Source organism: Triticum aestivum, chromosome 7A (assembly GCF_018294505.1).
Source record: "Triticum aestivum cultivar Chinese Spring chromosome 7A, IWGSC CS RefSeq v2.1, whole genome shotgun sequence".
NCBI lineage: Eukaryota > Viridiplantae > Streptophyta > Magnoliopsida > Poales > Poaceae > Triticum > Triticum aestivum.
The window spans coordinates 528,669,494-528,689,711 of record NC_057812.1 but is presented as its reverse complement, the minus strand read 5'-3'; the positions used below and the strand labels follow the sequence as shown (position 1 = coordinate 528,689,711).

At 45.2% G+C, this 20,218-nt stretch overlaps 2 protein-coding genes across 2 annotated transcripts; one reads left to right on the top strand and one right to left on the bottom strand.

Moving 5' to 3' along the window:
* Nucleotides 1-1,673: 1,673 nt before the first annotated feature.
* Nucleotides 1,674-4,799, top strand: LOC123147994 (acid phosphatase 1). The gene is made up of 3 exons (XM_044567338.1): nucleotides 1,674-2,250; nucleotides 3,174-3,383; nucleotides 4,437-4,799. Exons 1-3 carry the CDS (start codon nucleotides 1,853-1,855, stop codon nucleotides 4,612-4,614), a joined length of 786 nt encoding a protein of 261 aa, XP_044423273.1. The 5' UTR covers nucleotides 1,674-1,852; the 3' UTR covers nucleotides 4,615-4,799.
* Nucleotides 4,800-4,915: 116 nt separating this feature from the next.
* LOC123147995 (uncharacterized) lies at nucleotides 4,916-6,280 on the bottom strand. The gene is made up of 2 exons (XM_044567339.1): nucleotides 5,721-6,280; nucleotides 4,916-5,631 (listed from the first exon to the last, which is right to left on the bottom strand). The coding sequence occupies exons 1-2, from the start codon at nucleotides 6,089-6,091 to the stop codon at nucleotides 5,370-5,372; spliced, it is 633 nt and encodes a 210-aa protein (XP_044423274.1). The 5' UTR covers nucleotides 6,092-6,280; the 3' UTR covers nucleotides 4,916-5,369.
* Nucleotides 6,281-20,218: the final 13,938 nt, after the last annotated feature.

Here is a 20,218-nt window from a genome sequence, read left to right as displayed (position 1 = left end):
AGAATATGTACTTCGTCATATTGAAGTTGTCATGCACAAATCCTTGTACCTTGCATTTGAAACTCTATCCTGACATTTGGTACCGCTCTCTTAACTTCACACGATTCACTTTCAACTGTAGTCCCATCTTTACTTCATCACACTCTGTATTTCCGCAAAAATATAATTTCTTTCCCACTCCCATTTTGTGTTCCCCGCTTCTAGAGTATCCATTAAACGTTACCACATTGATCTTCAAGTCATCATATCTGACAACACCCTTGTATCACATCATGTTAGCCACTTTCTTGGTCTGTGTGAAAGTGAGCAACTTACATAGTATAGGCCACATATAAGAGTTATTTGAACCAAACATCTTTGTTGTTGTTGACTTCCCTCATGTAGCAAAAAATGAAGAAAATTTCATCGATATCCTTTAGCCATCCTAAATTGAATTTGTAAATGTGTCATCATTTTTCTAGGATAATCTTTTTTGCATGGCCTTAGCTACAATATGAGTCTCCTTCTACCATGTCCTTGACACTTTTGTGTGTGTACTAAACACTACAGGACACACGGTTTGTAATCTTCAGACTTTTTTATATTTTTGACTTTCGAACACTTCCATTGATTTCAATATCCACCAGTCCATCACCATGTACCAATCTTGATAGATCCAATCACAACTTAGACCTGGTACTCGTCCACACTGTTTCGACACCCTTTTGATTTACGTTAGATCAATCAACAAGAAAATGTCCAATGTTATTCTATTGTCACATTTGCTCATGTGATGAGTGTTTTATCATACCCATCGTCAAGCATTGTCTTCTGTATATGTTACACAACTTGTCATTTTGTGATTTCAAGGTTCTAGTAATCACCATCTTTGGAGAAGTCATTCTTCTGAGAAGCAACCATTTGATGCTTCTGAAGCCCCAAAGTGTAAATGGGGACGTCCGGGCGTGTTCGCCACGTCGGATTGACGGCAAGGCCTTGAGCCAAATCTCTTGAAGATGTCCTCGACATGCCCTCTATCTTTCCTTTTTTTCTGCTTCGTCTACATAGACGCCATCGTAACTCCGTCGTCATACCCAACCCACAAACGCCGTCACTGGAGGCAGAACCCACAACGCCGCTGACCATGCCGCCACCGGACAAGTTCGTTGCCGCCAAATGCCACCCCCGTAAGTGCAACTCCTCCGGACAAGTTCAAGTCCGTCACGCAGAACAAGAGCTGGAGCATGTTGCCAACTTTCTTGAAATGCATCGACAACTTCGAGATCAACATAGTCACATGCAACTTTTCAATGATCTTGTGGAGCATATGTGGATCCACGCTGGAAAACACCGAACTATTCTTTATGTTTAAATTATGCACCGTGGACAAATTTTATGTTTGCGCTATTGCATTTTTATGTAGGATTTTTTATTTATTTATGTTTACTATCCATTGTTTATGTGTGATGATCGAGTGCATATATTTACATGGGGTTTGAAATTTTAAAAGTAGGGATTGTGGTTGCAAACGGGGACATTTGAGGGCCGGACCGCTGCCATGTACAGGAGGACGGATTTGCAAAACACCCTGACAATTCCGTCAGGGATAATCTAACCGTGACTGGCAACTGGGCCCCGAAACCTGTGGGGCCATCTTCCGTCAAACGGAGAAGTTGCGGCCTTGCGGGTACCTCGAAATTCAGTCACGGTGCCCCACGGCGACACGCCAATATACCAGCCAAAGATTCCCCATGGGGCGCCTTGCGCTCGTCCAACCTCTCCGGTAATCGCCAAATCGGGCAAAGCCATCCATCCCCGACGGCGAAGGCCGGACCCCGGGCGGAACCCGAGACCTAGCCCATCGCCGCCCACAATGCGCCGCATCCTCCTCGTTCTCGCGGCCGCAGCGGCGGTCGTCGTCGCCGTCGCCGGCGCCGAGCCCGTCCTCCGCCAGGTTACGGACGTCCCCACCGCCGTGTCCTGGGGCGTCTCCGACGCGGACGCGCTCTTCTGCGACAGCTGGAGGCTGTCGGTGGAGACGGCCAACGCGGGCCCCTGGCGCACCGTGCCGGCGCGCTGCGGGGCGTCCGTGCGCGCGTACATGGAGGGCGAGCGCTACGCGTCCGACTCCGCCGTCGCGGCCGCCGAATCCCTCGCCTTCGCCGCGCAGGCGCTCGCGTCGGGCGAGGGGGGAGCCATGCCGGCCTGGGTGTTCGACGTCGACGAGACGCTGCTCTCCAACGCACCCTACTACGCCGTCAGCGGATGGGGGTAATTGACCCCGGCCCAGCTCTGGTTTTTCGGGTTACATTGATTGTGCCTGCTCAAATTAATCTGTCACTATTATTGCCTCCTGCATTTGAGATTGGCAATTCATTGGATTCCATGAGAATTTGTGTCAACTCATAACTACCTTAAGAATTTGTGAGTAGGTTTTAGATCTTTCGTCAAGTATTGTTTGATATGCTTGAAGTTTATATATAGGTGTAAATCTGTCTGAAGCCTGACAAAACAGCACCTGACTGGTAGCCTGTTCTCTTGAGCGTTTGCAGATTGGTTCTTACGAAAGGACAGCATAATCACAGTTCTTCTGTTTGCAATCTTGTTTTACCTGAAGGGCGTGAACATCATTGCCCAAGCTACACCTTCATTGCAAGAAACAAACTGTAGTATGGTTACCTGCATTTTGTTAAAAAAACAGGGCTCAAATAACTAACTGGAAACCACATTTTAGCAACAAAATTATCAACATCTAAGCCTATTAAATTAAGTGTTGGATTTCACAGAAACCTGGCTCGACTTTCTAGCTCTTCCAGCAACGCATGCTGCAGACAGCAAGATTATAGCCCCTCCTTTCCTTTTCGAAGCAACTATCTCCACATTTATTCTCCCTTTCTTCTTCAGACCCACCCAAACATCAGCAACGCCTTATCTTTCTGCTCAAAATTCTCAATATCCATCACCAGCAATTCGAAGTCATGGTGAAGCAATCTCCAGTTTCTTAGCAACCGGGTCAGTGTGGGCTGTAGAACATGCAGTAATTTCCATGGAGTATGATTGAAACATGTATCATTCTTAATTTCCAAATGTTTCAAAAGGGCAAATGATGTGATAATATTAAGGATATTCTACTTTGTAATTTCTATTGATAAAAATTTCTAAATCATTTTTTCACAGCTCCACTGATTTTGCAGGTTACAGGAATTCAACGAGACCTCATTTGATGCATGGGTAGACGTAGCGAAAGCACCTGCATTACCATCTAGCTTGAAACTGTACAATGAACTGCAAGGACTTGGTTTCCATATTATCCTCTTGACTGGACGAAGTGAATTGCAGCGAAATGCTACAGAAGACAATCTATTGTTTGCGGGCTACAATTCATGGGAAAAACTCATACTGAGGTATTTGCTATAACTCATGTATCAAATGACTATCTTTTTGCATCAGACGCTATCTTGCTTGGATCCAAGAAGTTTCTGGAAGACCCTAGTTTCCAAATAATATCCTTGGTGATGGTCACTCAACACTCAGTATGGTAAATGAACTTCAGGAGGCTTCCTGAAAACAACTTGTTATTAAGTCAACGTGACATATCTTATCTGTACCGTAAGAAGAAGTACTCCCTCCGTCCCAAAATAAGTGTCTTAACTTTGTACTAACTTTAGAGTTTGATCCAAACAATCTTAGCCATTCGTCTTATTTATAATATGTAATCACCAGATCCAAGGATTAAGAATTAGCTGGAATCTTACCTCCTAATCTCTACTCTGATAATGGTATATTTTGTTGCTGGTTCAAAATAATAAATCCCCTAACCAATCAAGTATCTACATGTTAATTCTAGGTACATGGTTCATGATTTAGTGTAGGCTTAATGCTTATTCTTTCTTCCTATGATTAGTTTACATCATAAAAGTAATTTCAATAATGAGTACACTTACATTGTAAATATAGTTTGACTCATGCATTAATATAATTTCTAGTACAATATATATTGCGGTAAATGTGCACTGCACGCGGATGATTGCTACTTTGCTAGTCCATAGAAAGCTCCCAGTGAATTGTGTCACAATTTAACTTCTAGCAGTGTGTTGAATGATGTTCAATGTAAGGAGTGTTGCCAAAATTCTATCAAACAAAGAACTCTGCTGTACTATGATTTTCTATATTGCCATTGTAGTTTAGAATCGTTAGTGGATCATTTTGAAGTTAGGCTGTTAACCATCTTTCTCCTACTTTGAGTTGCGTATAATGTGGCTATAAAAAAGAGAGGCCGTGCAGTGTAAACCATCTAGTTTTATCTAAGTTTTATTTCCCCATTTTTTACTTGTGCTTGTGCTCTTGCTATACACAAAAGGAAAGTACATACAGTCATTAAAAAATTACTCCATTTTGCAGCCAATTCTATGTACCATAGCCAGTTTGTATTAATCGGAAGTATACACATGCTGCAGGCGAATCTCTGATATTGGCAAGACCGCTGTGCAATACAAATCAGAGAGGCGAGCTGCGATGGAAGCGGAAGGGTTCAAGATACTTGGAAACTCTGGGGATCAATGGAGTGATTTGATAGGATTGCCAATGGCAACGAGATCCTTTAAGCTTCCAAATCCAATGTACTTCATCAGCTGATTTTTTATTGGTGGCGCTGAAGAAAATAGCTATAGCTATTCTTCTTGTACAACACTCCAACCATTTTTATGGCCCCGCCCTCAAAGTTGTTTTGGCGGTCTTAATTTGTAAGAATTCTTGAATCACAAATGTGGACTCATCTTCAACTACGTCAGTAGCTGGGTTGGGTACCAGCAAATTTTCCACTGATCTCTATGGATATATATTGCTCAGAAGTGCATGGCTTATGTGTTGTATGTGAGAGGATTGGTGATACAAATTTGAAAATTGCACCACAAGTTGTACTGAGTTCTACAGATGTGATTTCATTTAAATATAAACAGCACACAGTGCTGGAGTACATTAAGCTCTGTTGATTACTGCTAACTGAAAGTGCCAAACATTGTGTATTTAGACATTGCTAGCCATCCAAATGTCTGAATATGCATTGTGCTGGTTCACATCAACCTCTGTTTATTATACAAAAATAAATAATGGATTTGTGTTGTCAGTTCAATCTTAGCCAATTGTTCTTGGCATCATCAGACAGAACATACAGTTTTATAACATTGGTCACAGATGAAAACAGAAGCAAAACTTGCTCCCAGGAGCTTCAGTTGTTGCAGAGATCTCTAGTGGCAAACGAAGACATGGAAGGGGTATTCTTTCTGTCTCTGGTAAATCTTATCTCACCCCATTTTGCAAAACTTTGCATTGCCTTTAGCTAGCTGCAATCTCTGCTGCACAGCTCTTTCTTGCTCTCGTATGCAGGTGGTTTACCGCTTCTGTGCGAAAAGGCCCCTGCTCCATGCTGCTCTTGACGGCAGCCGGCCAGATGAACCCCTGGGCGGTGCCTTCTTCTTCTTCCCTATCGTCTTGCTGCGAGGCCCTTGAACGTGAAGCGGTGAAGTCGACGAGCGGCTCGCCTTCCTGCCGATGTGGGCGGTGGTCTTCTTTGCGAGATCTTGCAAGCATTTGACGTCGGACAGAGATGTGAAGGACTGGGACTTCCCTTTGTAGTACTTGGACAGCCCTGTCCTGTGAGAAGCGAATCGTCAGTTTGTCATCAGTTTTGATTTTCGCTCACTGAGAAGGAATATGCTGGGTTTGGACGTCGATCCACTCACCTGACGGGAAGGTGCGCCAGCAGCGGCGCCAGCTCGTAGAGAGGCCCGCCGCCGTCCCCGTCCAGCCGCATCGCGTCCGACGGCGATGGCGACGGCGTAGGATCACCCGCCACCGGGGAGGACTCCGCGTCGTCGTCTGTCAGGCTCGACATGATCGACGAGCACAGCGATCCGCTGGACGCGCCGGAATCCAAGCTCGCCGCCATCGACTCGGAGAACGAGTCGTCCCCGGCGGTGTCTTCACCTTCTCTACGCCGTCCGCCTACACGGAGCTCGCCCATGAAGCCTAGGCCTGACAACACATGAACCAAGCAGGCAACGAAATGCGCATGCAGTGTGGTATCGCCACAGGTGGAAGAGGAGCAGGCCATCTTGGTTTGGTCCTGCTTATATGTGCAAGAAGATCGCGAGGAGGCAGGGGGCGATGGGCTGGATGGATAACGGCGGTGGAAATGGGCAGAGCGAGAATTGCGGGATATGCATCATCATGGCACCAAAGGTTTCCGTGGGCGGAACGCCAGAATTCTTCTCAACCCCCCTGGTGGTCAGACTGGATGGGTGATGAGGAAGGCGGAAAAGGAAGGCGATCGTCATCCAAATCCGAGTTTCGGCACCTATCGCTCCTCGACCGACGGACGGACGGATCGATGGATGCTCGTGGCCCACGCTTCTGTGGGCCGTCGGATCAAGGAGCGCCCACACATAACGCGCGCGTATGAGTTGAAGCGATTAAATGGGAGTGGTTAATTGCTAATGTAATTAGGGTAGGGATAAACATTGCATTCAAAGGCTTGTGCATGCGTGTGCGTCTCGATTGTGGATGTGATCGGCAGTGTGCAAGTTCGGAAAGTCTTCTCTCGCCACGATTAGCTGCCGAAAAATGGAAAGCTTATCTCAGTACGATCAAGAAATGGAAAGTTTTGATGGCTAGGACACCCACTCATCAGGATTAAGTCTTGATACTCGCATTGTTGTGGATTTATTTCAGAATTTTCGGCGGTACGCGTTCAGTGAGAGTACACCCACTTATCAGGATTAAGTCTTGATACTCGCATTGCTGTGGATTTATTTCAGAATTTTCGGCGGTACGCGTTCAGTGAGAGGAGATGTTCCCATGATGACTTCTTCAATCTAAAGATGATATGTCGGCTCAGTCTCTCGAATGTGCTTATAGATGTAGAGTGTGCATGTGTGTGTTTATAGAGATATAAGTGTATGCGTGTATATATTTCCTCTGTCCGAAAATACTTGTCATTAAAACGGATAAAAAGAGATGTATCTAAAACTAAAATACATCTAGATACATCCTCTTTTATCCATTTTAATGACAAATATTTCCGAACGGAGGAAGTATGAGTACTTGCGTCTGTTGTTCTGAAAAAAATGCATGAGAAGCTGGGGCGACACACATGGACGCCTTACGCGTCGTTTTTTTTTCTCGAGAGAGAATCCTTGTGCGCCAGTTGGGGAACACCTCCCGCTAATGGGCTAGTCAAATAAAAAAGTTGAGCCATACCTCAATTCCTAGTTCTACCAAAAAAAGGTTTCATGGTTCTTCGCCTTTTTATTTCCCTGGTTTACTTGGTTCACAAGGTTTCCAGGTAAGGGCTCTTTCATTTAAAGGAACTTCATTAGATTTTTGGAGGGTTAGAGTCATTTAATTTTTTACTACGTTAGTTTGATTCACATGATTAAATCCTACAGAACTTTTTCCTAAGAGATTATGTGTACTATTGGAAATTTAGTATCCACTCTAACCTTCTTTTACAATTTCTTTATTTTTCCTATGGAATCAAACACTCTATGCAAATCTCATAGGATTCAAGTGGGCATGTCACTTTAATCCTGTATTTTTCATATTCCTGCGTATTGAGAATCCTGCGAATCAAAGAGGGCCTTAGCCAGCTGACTGTTGACCATTGGCGGGGGGCCCAGTGCTCGTTGACTTTTCAAAAACTTCATGCAATTCAAAAAATCAATAAATTAAAATAAATCATGAATTTGATAAACAATCATGCAATAAGTTCAGGAATTTGGAAAGTTCACAAAACTTGACAAAAGTTAAGGAATTCGGAAAATCTTCATGAATCTAGAAAAGTGTTCTAATTTTTAAAAACCTTCAATAAAATTAACAAAAATTTAATGAATTGTTTTTAAAAATTGGGAACTTTAAAAATGTTCATCGATTTTGAAAAAAAAATCACATATTCAAAAACAATGTTTGTAAATTTGGAAAAAGTTCACAGGGTTATGTAAAAAAGGTTCAGAAATTTTAAAAAATTCATGTATTTGAAAAGGTATTGAAACTAAAAAAAGGTTTCATGCATTTGAGAAAATAAAAAGAAAAAAACAGAGAAACAAAACACAAAATAAAAATAGAAAATAAAATAAATGAATTTAAAAAGAATAAAACTGGTCCAAAAAACTAAAAAAACAAAACAGGATTATCATCACGAGGGAGTCACCGTAAATCGGCTCTCCTAGTTATGTCTAGCCTTAAGATTATTCCCCCCTCTCTTGGGGTGCCCTGCCCCTCCTTATATAAGTTGAAGGGGTGGGTTACATGTAGAGTCCATCTCGGACTAAGACTTAAACTATTCTGACTTCTCTTCATGGGTTTCTTAACATCTTGGGCTTCTTAACGTCTCAGGCTTATTAACCCCAGGCGACTCTGTCTGCTGGGTTATGACTGTCTATCGGTTTACCATCTGGCTTATCATCTGCCGGGTTATCATCTGACTTAACGTCTGCCGGGTTATCATCTGCCGGTTCATCATCTGTCGGTTCATCATCTGACTTAATTGTCCCAGCCGAGTCATAACTCCGGCCGGGTCATACTGCGGGGTATATCCCCGACATTAGCCCCCAGTTTAATTTGGATTTATCCATGTTAAACTGATCCTGTAAAACAAACAAAAGAACAATTTTGATAGATTATGCTCCGGTTTAAGAACTTTTGTAAGCCGGCACCTGATCATCCTTAACTCCTTGTCATTTCCTTCTTCTAGAAAATCCGGGTCAACAAGCCAGCTTCATACTCAGTTTGTGACATTGGTTTCTCACAGAGAAATACTATGAAGGATAATTCATTTGATTAAGCTCCCAATGCTTAACAAAAAATATTAGTCTTGAAATACTCATCTGATTTTCAACCGGCTTAAAGATGTAAAACTTGCTGGTTTATCATTGCAAAAATTGCCGGTTTATAAATATTGATGGCACCGGGTCATAATTGTTTGTTAACATCAGCTTTGAAAACGCACCTCCCTTATATGTATATCACTTGTAGCCCCCAAGTCTTAAGAAGGGAACATAGTAACAGCTTTAAGACTTGCTTCAATATGAATGTCACAAGCTTGAAGAAATCTAGGTTGATCATGTCAATCATTAGTCATAAACTGAGTATTCCACATATGTAGCCCCCAAGTGCCCGGTTGTCATGCTTGCAGCAACATGGTACTTGTAATTGCCTTATGCTCATAAAAAACTTCAACTACCATAGCCCCCAAGGGCCGGGTCATTATGCAATAATGAACAGGGACTTTGTAGATATGTAAACTTGAACAGCAACGTGTAGCCCCCAAGGGCCGGCTTAGTAAGATAATACTGAGCTGAGACTTTATATATACTTTACTGAAAATAATATCATATGAAGTAACCTTCATCATGGGGCTCAAACCCACGACCACAAGGTTAAGAGCTTTGTACTTTACCAACTGAGTAGTGGACCTTTCAATATAATGGATTAAGACTTGTGTACCTTGAATTTTTGAGAGGAGCAATTGGTAGCCCCCAAGGGCCGGCTTATTATGATGTGATGAGTCGGGTCTTCAATAATGCCAGTGAAAATGACTTTGCATTAGCCCCCAAGTGTCATGGTGCATGCTTGCAGCGACATGAGACTTGCATATTTGATGTAACCTCAACTTGAATAATGTAGCCCCCAAGTGCTGGGTCGTAAGCCTGTAGCGACTCAGGACTATTCCTTCCATTGTAGAATAAATCATATCCATTGATAAAGTAATAGCCATTGCGCTAAAGCGACTTTGAAAACCTCAATCATAATACTGATTATTGATAACCATAAACAAATCCAGCCATGTTGGCTATTAAAGATTTGAATAATATAAACCGGTTTGAAAACCGATTCCTATGATATTTGATCACCTTGTTGGTTTACCAAGCCAGTGTAGTAAGGGTGATAACCCAAAATTTGAGCACTGGTAATTATCATATATTGCCGATTTATGAACAAAGCCAGGCCAGGTTAATAAACACCGGATATTATCTTATCTCATACTAGCGACTTATAGTCGAAAGCCAGGCCGAATTAATAAACACCGGTGAATTATAATCATAAAGCATTATAAGCCTCATCAAATAAACCTCAAAAGAAAGAAACTGTCAAATAAAAAATCAACAAAAAATGAGGCTTTACATGGGCTGCCAGGCCAAAAAACGAGGCTTTTCATGGGCTGCCAGGCCACTGAGTTAAACCGTTTTACAAACCTTATAAGATGGACCTCACATAACCAATCGTCGTTTTAACTTTGACAAGTTCAGGGTCTGCATAAGATTGACTTGTCAAACGTTCGGTGGGTCATTCCAGGATTACCTGGGCGGAGTGTCTTACTTAAAAAGGCAGGATAACCCGGGGTTTTAGGTGAATACACCTGGCTTCCAAGCCTGGCTTTTAAGCCTATTACAAGGGTTATAAAAACTCTTTGTTCTTTAGAACAAAAGAGCCCCCAAGCAATATTTTGAGCTGTGCTCCACGGGCACCTATGTTTGGGTTGTGCTTTTGCAATAGACTCTCTTTGGTCCCTTTAACCTGGGTAGAAAGCCCCCAATTTTTTTGTGTTTGGCCTATAAGCCGGATCAAAGGGCAATCATAACTTTGCTCTATAAAGCAGAAGCCCCCATGTGATCAATAATATGATAAGCCAATAAAGCGGAATACCCATGTTTGAACTGCGCATCGTGGCAACAAGTTCTCTTTGGAAACCTTTAATTTTTCCGAGAACTTAAACTTGCGAGACATGAATTTCTTTTTCAACCAAAGTTTTAAACTGGATATTGAGAGCTTCAGAGCTTTGTGGGAGACAGTTTCCTCTTAAACCGGATTTTGAACCGGATATTGAGGGTTTCAGCGCTGTGCAGGAGACGGGATTTCCCTTGAACCGGATTGTAAATCGGAAGCATCGTTGTGAGCCGGAATATTTCTGATGGCTTTTTAAATTTTCATTAATATAACAGTAGCCTTCGGGACCGGGTTATCTTTCCCTCCATCGTCCTGGGGTTCTTGAATTTGCTGAAACTAGCAAGATTTGCTGAGTCATGTCATCGTAGCCCCCGAGTCTTAAGACTACTTGAGGAGTTGGCTTGAGACTCTCCATGTTTGACCATGATATAACCAGTGGATTGCTGAAATATGTTGAATCTCGGTGGGTTATAATTGATCCCATTGGAATTGTGTCAGTAAACCGGCCAGTGGGTCATCCATGCTGGTTGTTGAAATTACCCAAACTACAGGGGCAACGATGTGTACTCCAATTCATTGAGCCATCCAGTGGAAATTGATAATATATTATGATCTGCTCCAGATTTGCTGAAATAAACCGGGCCACAGGAGCGGTAACTTGCATGCACTCATTAAGAAGCTCGTGCAGACGGGTGCAGCTCCGATGTGTTGATGTAGATTAGACCGCAAGGGCGGCAGCGTAAGCGCTTCCGTTTAGCACGGTAGCACGGATAAATGTCAGTGCAAAATGACAAGGCTATGCACTCCATATCCGCGATATAACTCCACCTCGGCGATGAATAATTGTCCTGATGTATCTGGATGATAGATGATCTTGTCGTCTCTGCAATGAACATGGGACAAACATATTAAAGGGAGGATAATTGTTACCTGAGGAATTTAAAGTATATTGAAAAGATAAATAAGGTGGATAGCACCTGATCTTTTCCTGGGATGTCGAGCCAGTCATGTACATCATTGATTTTCCAACTGATCTGAATTTTACTGCTTCCACGATTTTTGTAAACAACCATCCCTTGACTTTTAGTCCAATCTTCATACGGACAACTGGCCCCCCACCTCCTCTCCCCTGTCTTCAGCCGGACTTGCGAAGGCAACAGTGGGCGCGATGAGCAACCGGCGAAGTAGGAGCGGCAAGCAATAGAGGGTGGAGTAGGAGGGTCTGGAAGTGAGGCGGCTCAGAGCAGAGGGGCGACCGACGGTGGGGCAGGACAAAGAGGTCCGCCGCAGTGGCTCAACGCGGGGAGACCCGAAGGTGCGGAGCGGCTCTCCAGTGGTGAGGTTGGCCTGGTGCGGGCGACAGCGGCTCAAGTTCAGGGGCATCGGCAGGGGCTAACCGCAGCAGGTTACAATCGAGGTGGTGGCGACTCGGCGCATGGCGGCTCAAGCAGAGGTGGCCGATGGAGGCTGGGCGGTTTAGAGTGGCAATAAAGGAGGCACACAACAACAACGGCGGTGGGCGATAAAGGCCAATCACTCGGGGACGGCTTGACGCGTCAGGTTGCCGAAGAGGACCGGAGTGGGGCGCGAAGCAGAGACCCGGTGAAGCGGTTTAACCAACAAAGTGTGGCTGTTTGCTGACTCCCTCGACGAACCACAGGGACAGGTCAACAAATTGGGCCACAGTAGTGGCTCGCGGCCATTGCGGAGGTGACCTAGCTCGGCGACGCGGCAAGTGAGGGGCGGTTCAACGGTGCGACAACGGTTGACCCGGCCTGAAAAGGAAGCTCGGAATCTGCTTGGGCAGCGACTTGAAGGTACGGCCGCCGTAGCGGCGCACGAGCAGGCTGTAGTGGCGGTTCGAAGATGAATGCGGCGGCTCAGTGAGGGACAGCCGGTTCGGCGCACGCTGAGGCGGCCTGCCGGCGAGGCGTGGCTGAGCCGGCGTTAGGTTGAAGAGGAACGGGCGGCTGAACGCTTGACATGGAGTACCCGCAGTGGCAGGAAGAGCCACAATAGAGGAAGTAGATTCGGTGGCAAAGGTGAGCCGACATGGGCATGCTTGGAGACGAGTCGTGGCCGAGCGGCTCCAGGCGGCACCGTAGCAGAGGCGGGTTAAAACCGAGGCAATTTGGCGAGGCTGCAACCGCGGAAACGGGAGGGCACGGCCGCGGTGGCGGAGGTAACTCGCCGCGGCACTGCTCCAAGGAGGGGGCGGTTCGCCCACGACAGATCATGATGGCTCAAAGCAGCAGAGGCGGTACCCGCAGGTCGACAACGGTGGCATGCCACTTTGTGTGGGATCGATGGAAGCAGGAAGTGACCCGGAACAGCGGCGGTTCATAAGTGCAGCGGCGGCGGCGGTAGGGCCCAGGCCGGCTGTAATGGTTTGGAGGCGAGTCGCGGTGGTTCAGCTTCGCAGGCTGGCGATGCAGTGAGTCATAACAACGGTGGAGGTGACCCGGCTGGGGCGATTCGTAAACCGGCCGCGGGCAGCGTGAGTCGGCCGGAGGCAAGGGACGCAGCAGTGAAGGCGTTTGGCGGCTCAAGGTGCAGGCAACGAGTAAGGCCGCGGCAACGGCTCGACACAGCGGCCCAAGGCGGCCACTTTGAAATGGAGGCAAGGCCAAACCGGGTTTAGCAGCTTCTGCACTTGAAGTGGCATTGTGTGATGACGGTTGTAGTTTCCATCTCCAGTAGATTTGACTGATTCTCTGAGCTCGAACCTGAAGCATGGCCACAATCTGCACTATCTTTTGTCTAATCTCAAAGAGCCATATCAATTTAACTCCCGCAGGATTTGTACGGTACAAAGAGCAGGAGCCCCAATGTATTTAACCCTCTGTATTGTACACGCACGGGAAAACATATAGTCTGATCCAGCCGTTGTAAAACTTTGCAGTGGAACTCCTGAAGAATCTTTGACCCGGTGACTTGCTGTGGCCATACCAAGCCACCTCGTTGAGAAAGCATGTGCCAGACTAGATTGAGATGAGTTGAAGTTTTCGAAGCTCACCGCACAACCCAGCCATGAGCAGTGAGTCGACGAAGCGGGGGGCCGTGACGGCGGTTTAAGGCAAGGCGGCCGTGAGCGACTTGCAGCAGATACAAGCAGTGTGGTAAAAGTGGAGAGCAGCAGCGCCGGCTCGGCCACGGCGACTTATGGCAGTAGAGGACGGTAGAGATGAGCCGGTGTTGGAGTATAGTAGCCAGCGCGCCCCGGCGGGTCAACGGTGCAGGCGAACCGGGCGGGTCCACGGCATAGGCGAGCTGCTCGCTTGGAGGTAGCCCAGAAGTGAGGTAAGGCTGTGGCAGTGGGAGTCCGTCAATTCGGAGGTAGCTCAGAGCGGTCCGGAGACGGCTTGGCAACTTAGCAGAATGACGCTTGGAGGAGCGGGTTAAAGCCATGGCGGGTTGACCGTGGCGGCGTGTTGACAAGGCAGAGGTGGGTCGTGGCGAACCTCGGCAGAAGAGCAGACCGGCCCCGAGACAAGGCAGGCCCGGCTCCGAACGGCTTCGGGTGTAACTTGATGCCGACCACAACAGGGGTGAGTTAGCAAAAAATGACGCCGGCCACCAGTTAAAAACCATCTTGACTCCACGTGTGACTCAACAAGTAGTAGTAATTAGCTCCTTTTGACAGTGATTTAGAGGCCGAGTCGTGGTTGGTTTGACTCCCCGGTCACTTATGTCAGCGACCGTAGCAAATATTGATGCCTTCGGTTTCGACGGATCACCGGATCCTTGGTGACTTAACCCTTATTTCCCTTGAACTCAAAACCTTGTCCGGGCATTAGATCTGACTGCTGTTTTAGACTGATAAACTCAAAACTGATGCAAAACTTTCCAAGCCGATCTTTCTTCATCCGGAAAATTACGAACTTCTCGATCCCTGAGAAAACATCTCTCCAAGAACTCATCACCACCGTGCGCGAGCCCCATGGTGGGCGCCAACTGTCGTGGAATTGTCACGGCAGACGTCCTAGTGTGAGGACTTAGTCATGAGGCCAACGCATCTATGTGGTAGCTTGAGAGGGGTTGAGCGGAATTGAGAGACGCAACACAAGACAAGGGTTTAGATAGCTTTGGGCCCCGGGAAACATCATCCGGTAATAGCCCTACATGCTGTTTGTGGCTACGTCTCATTATCATCATGAGGGGGTCAACGTAAACCGGCTCTCCTAGTTATGTCTAGCCTTAAGATTATTCCCCCCTCTCTTGGGGTGCCCTGCCCCTCCTTATATAAGTTGAAGGGGAGGGTTACATGTAGAGTCCATCTCGGACTAAGACTTAAACTATTCTGACTTCTCTTCATGAGCTTCTTAACATCTTCAGCTTCTTAACGTCTTGGGCTTATTAACCCCAGGAGACTCTGTCTGCTGGGTTATGACTGTCTGCCGGTTTACCATCTGACTTACCATTTGTGAAAGTGCAACTATCCCTGGGTGGTTTTGGTAATTCCTAACAACATATAGCTCATTGAGCTAATGCTACTTGAAGATAAATATTTCAGGAAAAGCTCAATGATTGGCATGGCATGGATTAGAAAGTGGACCCCTCAAAATGCTAAGGACAAAAGATTGGCTCAAGCTCAAAGCACAAGACTCTACATTTTACTTTTAGTGATCCAAGATCACATTGAGTCCATAGGAAAAGCCAATACTATTAAAAGGGGGTGAGGTGTTGCTTAATGAGTTGTTTTCTCAAAATGCTTAGTGATATGCTCCAAAAACCCTCAACTACTTTCTCATATCCACATATGTCCCAAACCAAAAGTCAAACTCGGCCCCACCGAAATCTTCTATCCGGCACCACCGAGTTCACTTGACATAGCTACTGCCAGAAACCCTAGTCATTTCGGTCTCACCGATAGGGATCTTGGTCTCACCGAGATGGGATTGCAAACTCTCTATTTCCCTTTGTAACGTTTCGGTCCAACCGAGATGAGCGATCGGTCCCACCAAGATTGCAATGCAAACTCTCTGTTTCCCCTTCGTAATGTTTCGGTCTAACCGAGATGAGCGAATCGGTCCCACCGAGTTTGCCTGACCAACTCTCTGTTTGCCTATTACCAAAATCGGTCCCATCGAGTTTGTGTAATCGGTCTCACCGAGATTACGGTATGCCCTAACCCTAATGGAATCGGTCCCACCGAGTTGATGTTGGTCCCATCAAAAATCCTAACATTCACATTTTGAACTAAATCGGTCTGACCAAGTTATATGATTCGGTCCCACCAAGTTTGGTGATTTGTGTGTAACGGTTAGATTTTGTGTGGAGGCTATATATACCCCTCCACCCACTCTTCATTCATGGAGAGAGCCATCAGAACATGCCTACACTTCCAACATACATTTTCTGAGAGAGAACCACCTACACTTGTGTTGATGTCAAGATATTCCATTCCAACCACATAAATCTTGATCTCTAGCCTTCCTCAAGTTGCTTTCCACTCAAATCATCTTTCTACCAAATCAAATCCTATGAGAGAGAGTTGAGTGTTGAGGAGACTATCACTTGAAGCACAAGAGCAAGGAGTTCATCATCAACACACCATGTATTACCTTTTGGAGAGTGGTGTCTCCTAGATTGGTTAGGTGTCACTTGGGAGCCTCCGTCAAGATTGTGGAGTTGAACCAAGGAGTTTGTACGAGCAAGGAGATCGCCTACTTCGTGAAGATCTACCCTAGTGAGGCAAGTCCTTCATGGGCGATGGCCATGGTGGATAGACATGGTTGCTTCTTCATGGACCCTTCGTGGGTGTCGCCCTCCGTGGACTTGCGCAACCGTTACCCTTCGTGGGTTGAAGTCTCCATCAACGTGGATGTATGATAGCACCACCTACCGGAACCACGCCAAAAATCTCTGTGTCTACATTGTGTTTGCTCCCTTCAAAATCCTCCCTTTACCTTCATATGCAATTGTTTTACATTCCACTGCTATACTCTTAGAATTGCATGTGTAGGTTGATTACTTGTTTGTGCTAAGTTCCTAAAATCTGCCAAGACTTAAAATTGGGAAAAGGCTAGATTTTTATTTGGTCAAGTAGTCTAATCACCCCCCTCTAGACATACTTTCGATCCTACAAGTGGTATCAGAGCTTTGGTCTCCATTTTCCTTGATTTCCATAGCTTTGGTGATCATAGCCTTGGTTTCACAACCTAGGAGAGTATGGCATCTAGTGAGGGAAATTACCACCGTAGAGGTCCTTACTTTGATGGTACAAAGTTTGCTAGTTGGAAGCATAAGATGAAAATGCATATTCTTGGACATAACCCCGCCGTTTGGGCTATTGCGTGTATTGGCTTGCAAGGTGAATTCTTTGATGGGAGAGAACCAAACTGTGAGGCTAGCGCGGAAGAGTTGAAGATGCTGCAATACAATGCTCAAGCTTGTGATATTCTCTTCAACGGATTATGCCCCGAAGAATTCAACAAAATCAGCTGTCTTGAGAATGCAAAGGAAATTTGGGATACTTTTATTGACATGCATGAAGGTACCGACTCCGTCAAGGAATCCAAACTGGATGTGCTTCAAAGTCAACTTGACAAGTTCAAAATGAAGGATGGTGAAGGTGTCGCTGAAATGTACTCTAGGCTTGCTCTCATCACAAATGAGATTGCCGGCTTAGGAAGTGAAGAGATGACCGATAGATTCATCATTAAGAAGATCCTAAGAGCCTTGGATGGAAAATATAATACCGTGTGCAGATTGATCCAAATGATACCAAATTACAAAGATCTCAAGCCAATGGAAGTCATTGGAAGGATTGTTTCTCATGAGATGTCACTCAAGGATAAGGAAGAGCTTCACAACAAGTCAAGTGGCGCTTACAAAGCCTCATGTGATGCTCCCACATCATCAAGTGAGAAACAAAACTTCAATGAAGAATTGAGCCTAATGGTGAAGAACTTCAACAAGTTTTACAAGAATAGAAGCAAGGAAAGAAGTTCCAAGTCAAGGTCCTACAATGACAAAAGATCTTCTAGTCATGAGCGCAATTGCTATAATTTTGGAAGACCCAGACACTATTCCAATGAGTGTACGGCTCCCTACAAAAGAAGAGAAGATTCTCCCAAAAGAAGGAGTAGGAGAGAAGAATCACCACCAAGAGAGAGAAGGAGTAGAGATGACATCTATGAACAAAGAACATCACAGAGAAGCAAGGATTCGGAAAGGAAGGACAAATCATCAAGGGGCTACACAAAACTAAGGCATCAAGCTCACATTGGTGAATGGGTATCCGGCTCTGACTCCGACGATCACTCCGAGAGAAGTTATCACTCCGACTCTGAATATACTCAAGATGAAGGTGTTGCCGGTCTAGCACTTGTGTCAACCAACTCCTACGACATATTTGAGTCACCAAATGAAGGAATTGTAAGATGCTTCATGGCTAAAGGCCCAAAGGTATCACACCCCGAGTATGTTGATTTCAATAGTGATGAAGATGACTTGCTAGGTGATGATGATTTACTTGTTGACAATTCTAATGATGAAAACTATGATGAACTTGCTATTAATCATGCTAATCAAGACAAAATGAATGACGATGATAAAAAGGAGATTGAGTGTCTAACTAAAGAGCTAAACACTCTTAAGTTAGCTCATGAAACTACCTTGGAAAATCATCGAGAACTTTTAAAGACTCATGAGAAGTTACGCTTCGAAAAGCTCAACCTTGATCAAGAGCATGGGTTCTTAAAATCGATCAATGATGATCTTCGCAAGAAAAGTTCTTCTTACATTGCCAAGCGTTTACTCTTGTCTACTTACATGCCACAAGTTAAATCTAGCAACAAGAGCAAGAAAGATTCTTCTTCTAGTAGTAACAATAATCATGCTAAACCCAATGATGTTGCTTCTAGTAGTTCTCTTGATTCCACTAATGATTCTCTTAGCCAAGTTACACTTGAGCAAGAAAATAGCTTATTGAAGGGAATTATAGAGAAAGGTGTTTACAAGAGCCTTGCCGGAAGTAAGAAATTTGAGGAAATTGTACGCAAGCAAGGAAGACACCGGAAGAATCAAGGTGTTGGTTTTGAACGAAAGTTCAATGACAATGGAGTTGAGTGGGAATATGATCAATACCCCAAGACGAAATTTGTTCCTCAACAAGAGAAGTATGACCCTACTTCTTTCCAAGGAACACAAGCTCAAGATGATCTTCCACCACAAGACCACAAGCAAAAAGGCAAGGAAAAGCTTCAAGAGGAGATTGATGCATTTGAGGAAGCTCCCAAAGCCTTGGTCAAGTGGGTTCCCAAGACTACATCAAGTTCTACTTCATCAAGTATGACTACAACTCCAAGGATTCCCATCAAGATGGTGTGGATCCTGAAGAAGAAGAACTAGAGAGTTCTTGTCATGGAATTGTCATGGCAGATGTCCTAGTGAAAGGACTTAATCGTGGAGCCATCGCAACTAGGAAGCTTAAAGGGGTTAAATGGGACAAAGGACACGAGAGGTTTTATACTGGTTCGGCCCCTTGCGGTGAAGGTAAAGGCCTAGTCCAGTTGAGATGGTATTGCTAGGTTTCGATGACCAAGGAGCGAATACGCTTAACCTGGTTATCGATCTGTAGTTTCTTGTCCTAAACCGCCGCCAGGGTCGTCCCTTCATATACAGAGGCTGATGCTCGGCGGCTCATAGAGTCCTGGCCAGCTCATAAACATTGTCCGGCTCGGTCTCTAACTATTCCTGCCTTACAATACAAGTCATATACATACGGCGGTTTATATCTATGGGCCTTGAGCCACCTTCGGGCCTGGGCCTTATACTAAGCCTATCTGTGAACCACCATACAATCTTGGGCTTTATTATGGTGAATCGTCATAGGGATGATCCGGCCCCTCCTGGGCGGGTCATGCCTAATAGTCATATCCCCAACATTAGGCCCCAGGTTGATTTGAACTTGTTCATGTCAATCTTCAAGACTTAGAAAAATCCTTTCTCATCTATTGTGAAAACCTTATAACCGGCCATGACGTCATCTCTAATTTTTTTTGGAAAACTGCAACGACGTCATCTTCAACGGATCTTTGCCTTAATACCTTTCTGAAAATCGAGGCGTCCATTTAGCTGGATAACCATTGTTTGACCTCCTCGTTTTTTGCACTTGTCTGTTTGCCTGTTTCCCCTTAAATAGGACTACACATTGCCCTTCAGTCTTCTTCTCCTTCCTTATCCTTCCTTGCGACGCATCGACCCGCTCAAGCTTCACCACCGCGGACCTCCTATCTCCAGCCTCAACTCCGGCCGCTGCATCACCCTGAATAGACCAGAATCTTGCAGCGCCATTCTGCTGCTCTGACGATCTTGGTAAGCTTCTTTTCCCTGGTCATAGATCTGTTACTAGGGTTTTGTCGGTGTTCGTCGGAGTTCATGGATGTTCGTCACTGCCCTCCTTTCCTTTTGTCCTAGATCCATAGATTAGACTCAAAGAGCCACAAAATCTTGTGCGGCCGCAGTTTCCGTGCTTGTTTAAACATTAGAACATATCCCTACTGCACCAAAT

Coding starts and splice junctions, on each gene's coding strand:
- LOC123147994 (XM_044567338.1), top strand. CDS start 1,853: ATGCGCCGCATCCTCCTCGTTCTCGCGGCCGCAGCGGCGGTCGTCGTC. Junction 2,251..3,173: donor TACGCCGTCAGCGGATGGGG/GTAATTGACCCC, acceptor CTGATTTTGCAG/GTTACAGGAATTCAACGAGA. Junction 3,384..4,436: donor TGGGAAAAACTCATACTGAG/GTATTTGCTATA, acceptor CACATGCTGCAG/GCGAATCTCTGATATTGGCA.
- LOC123147995 (XM_044567339.1), bottom strand. CDS start 6,091: ATGGCCTGCTCCTCTTCCACCTGTGGCGATACCACACTGCATGCGCAT. Junction 5,632..5,720: donor CTGGCGCACCTTCCCGTCAG/GTGAGTGGATCG, acceptor CGCTTCTCACAG/GACAGGGCTGTCCAAGTACT.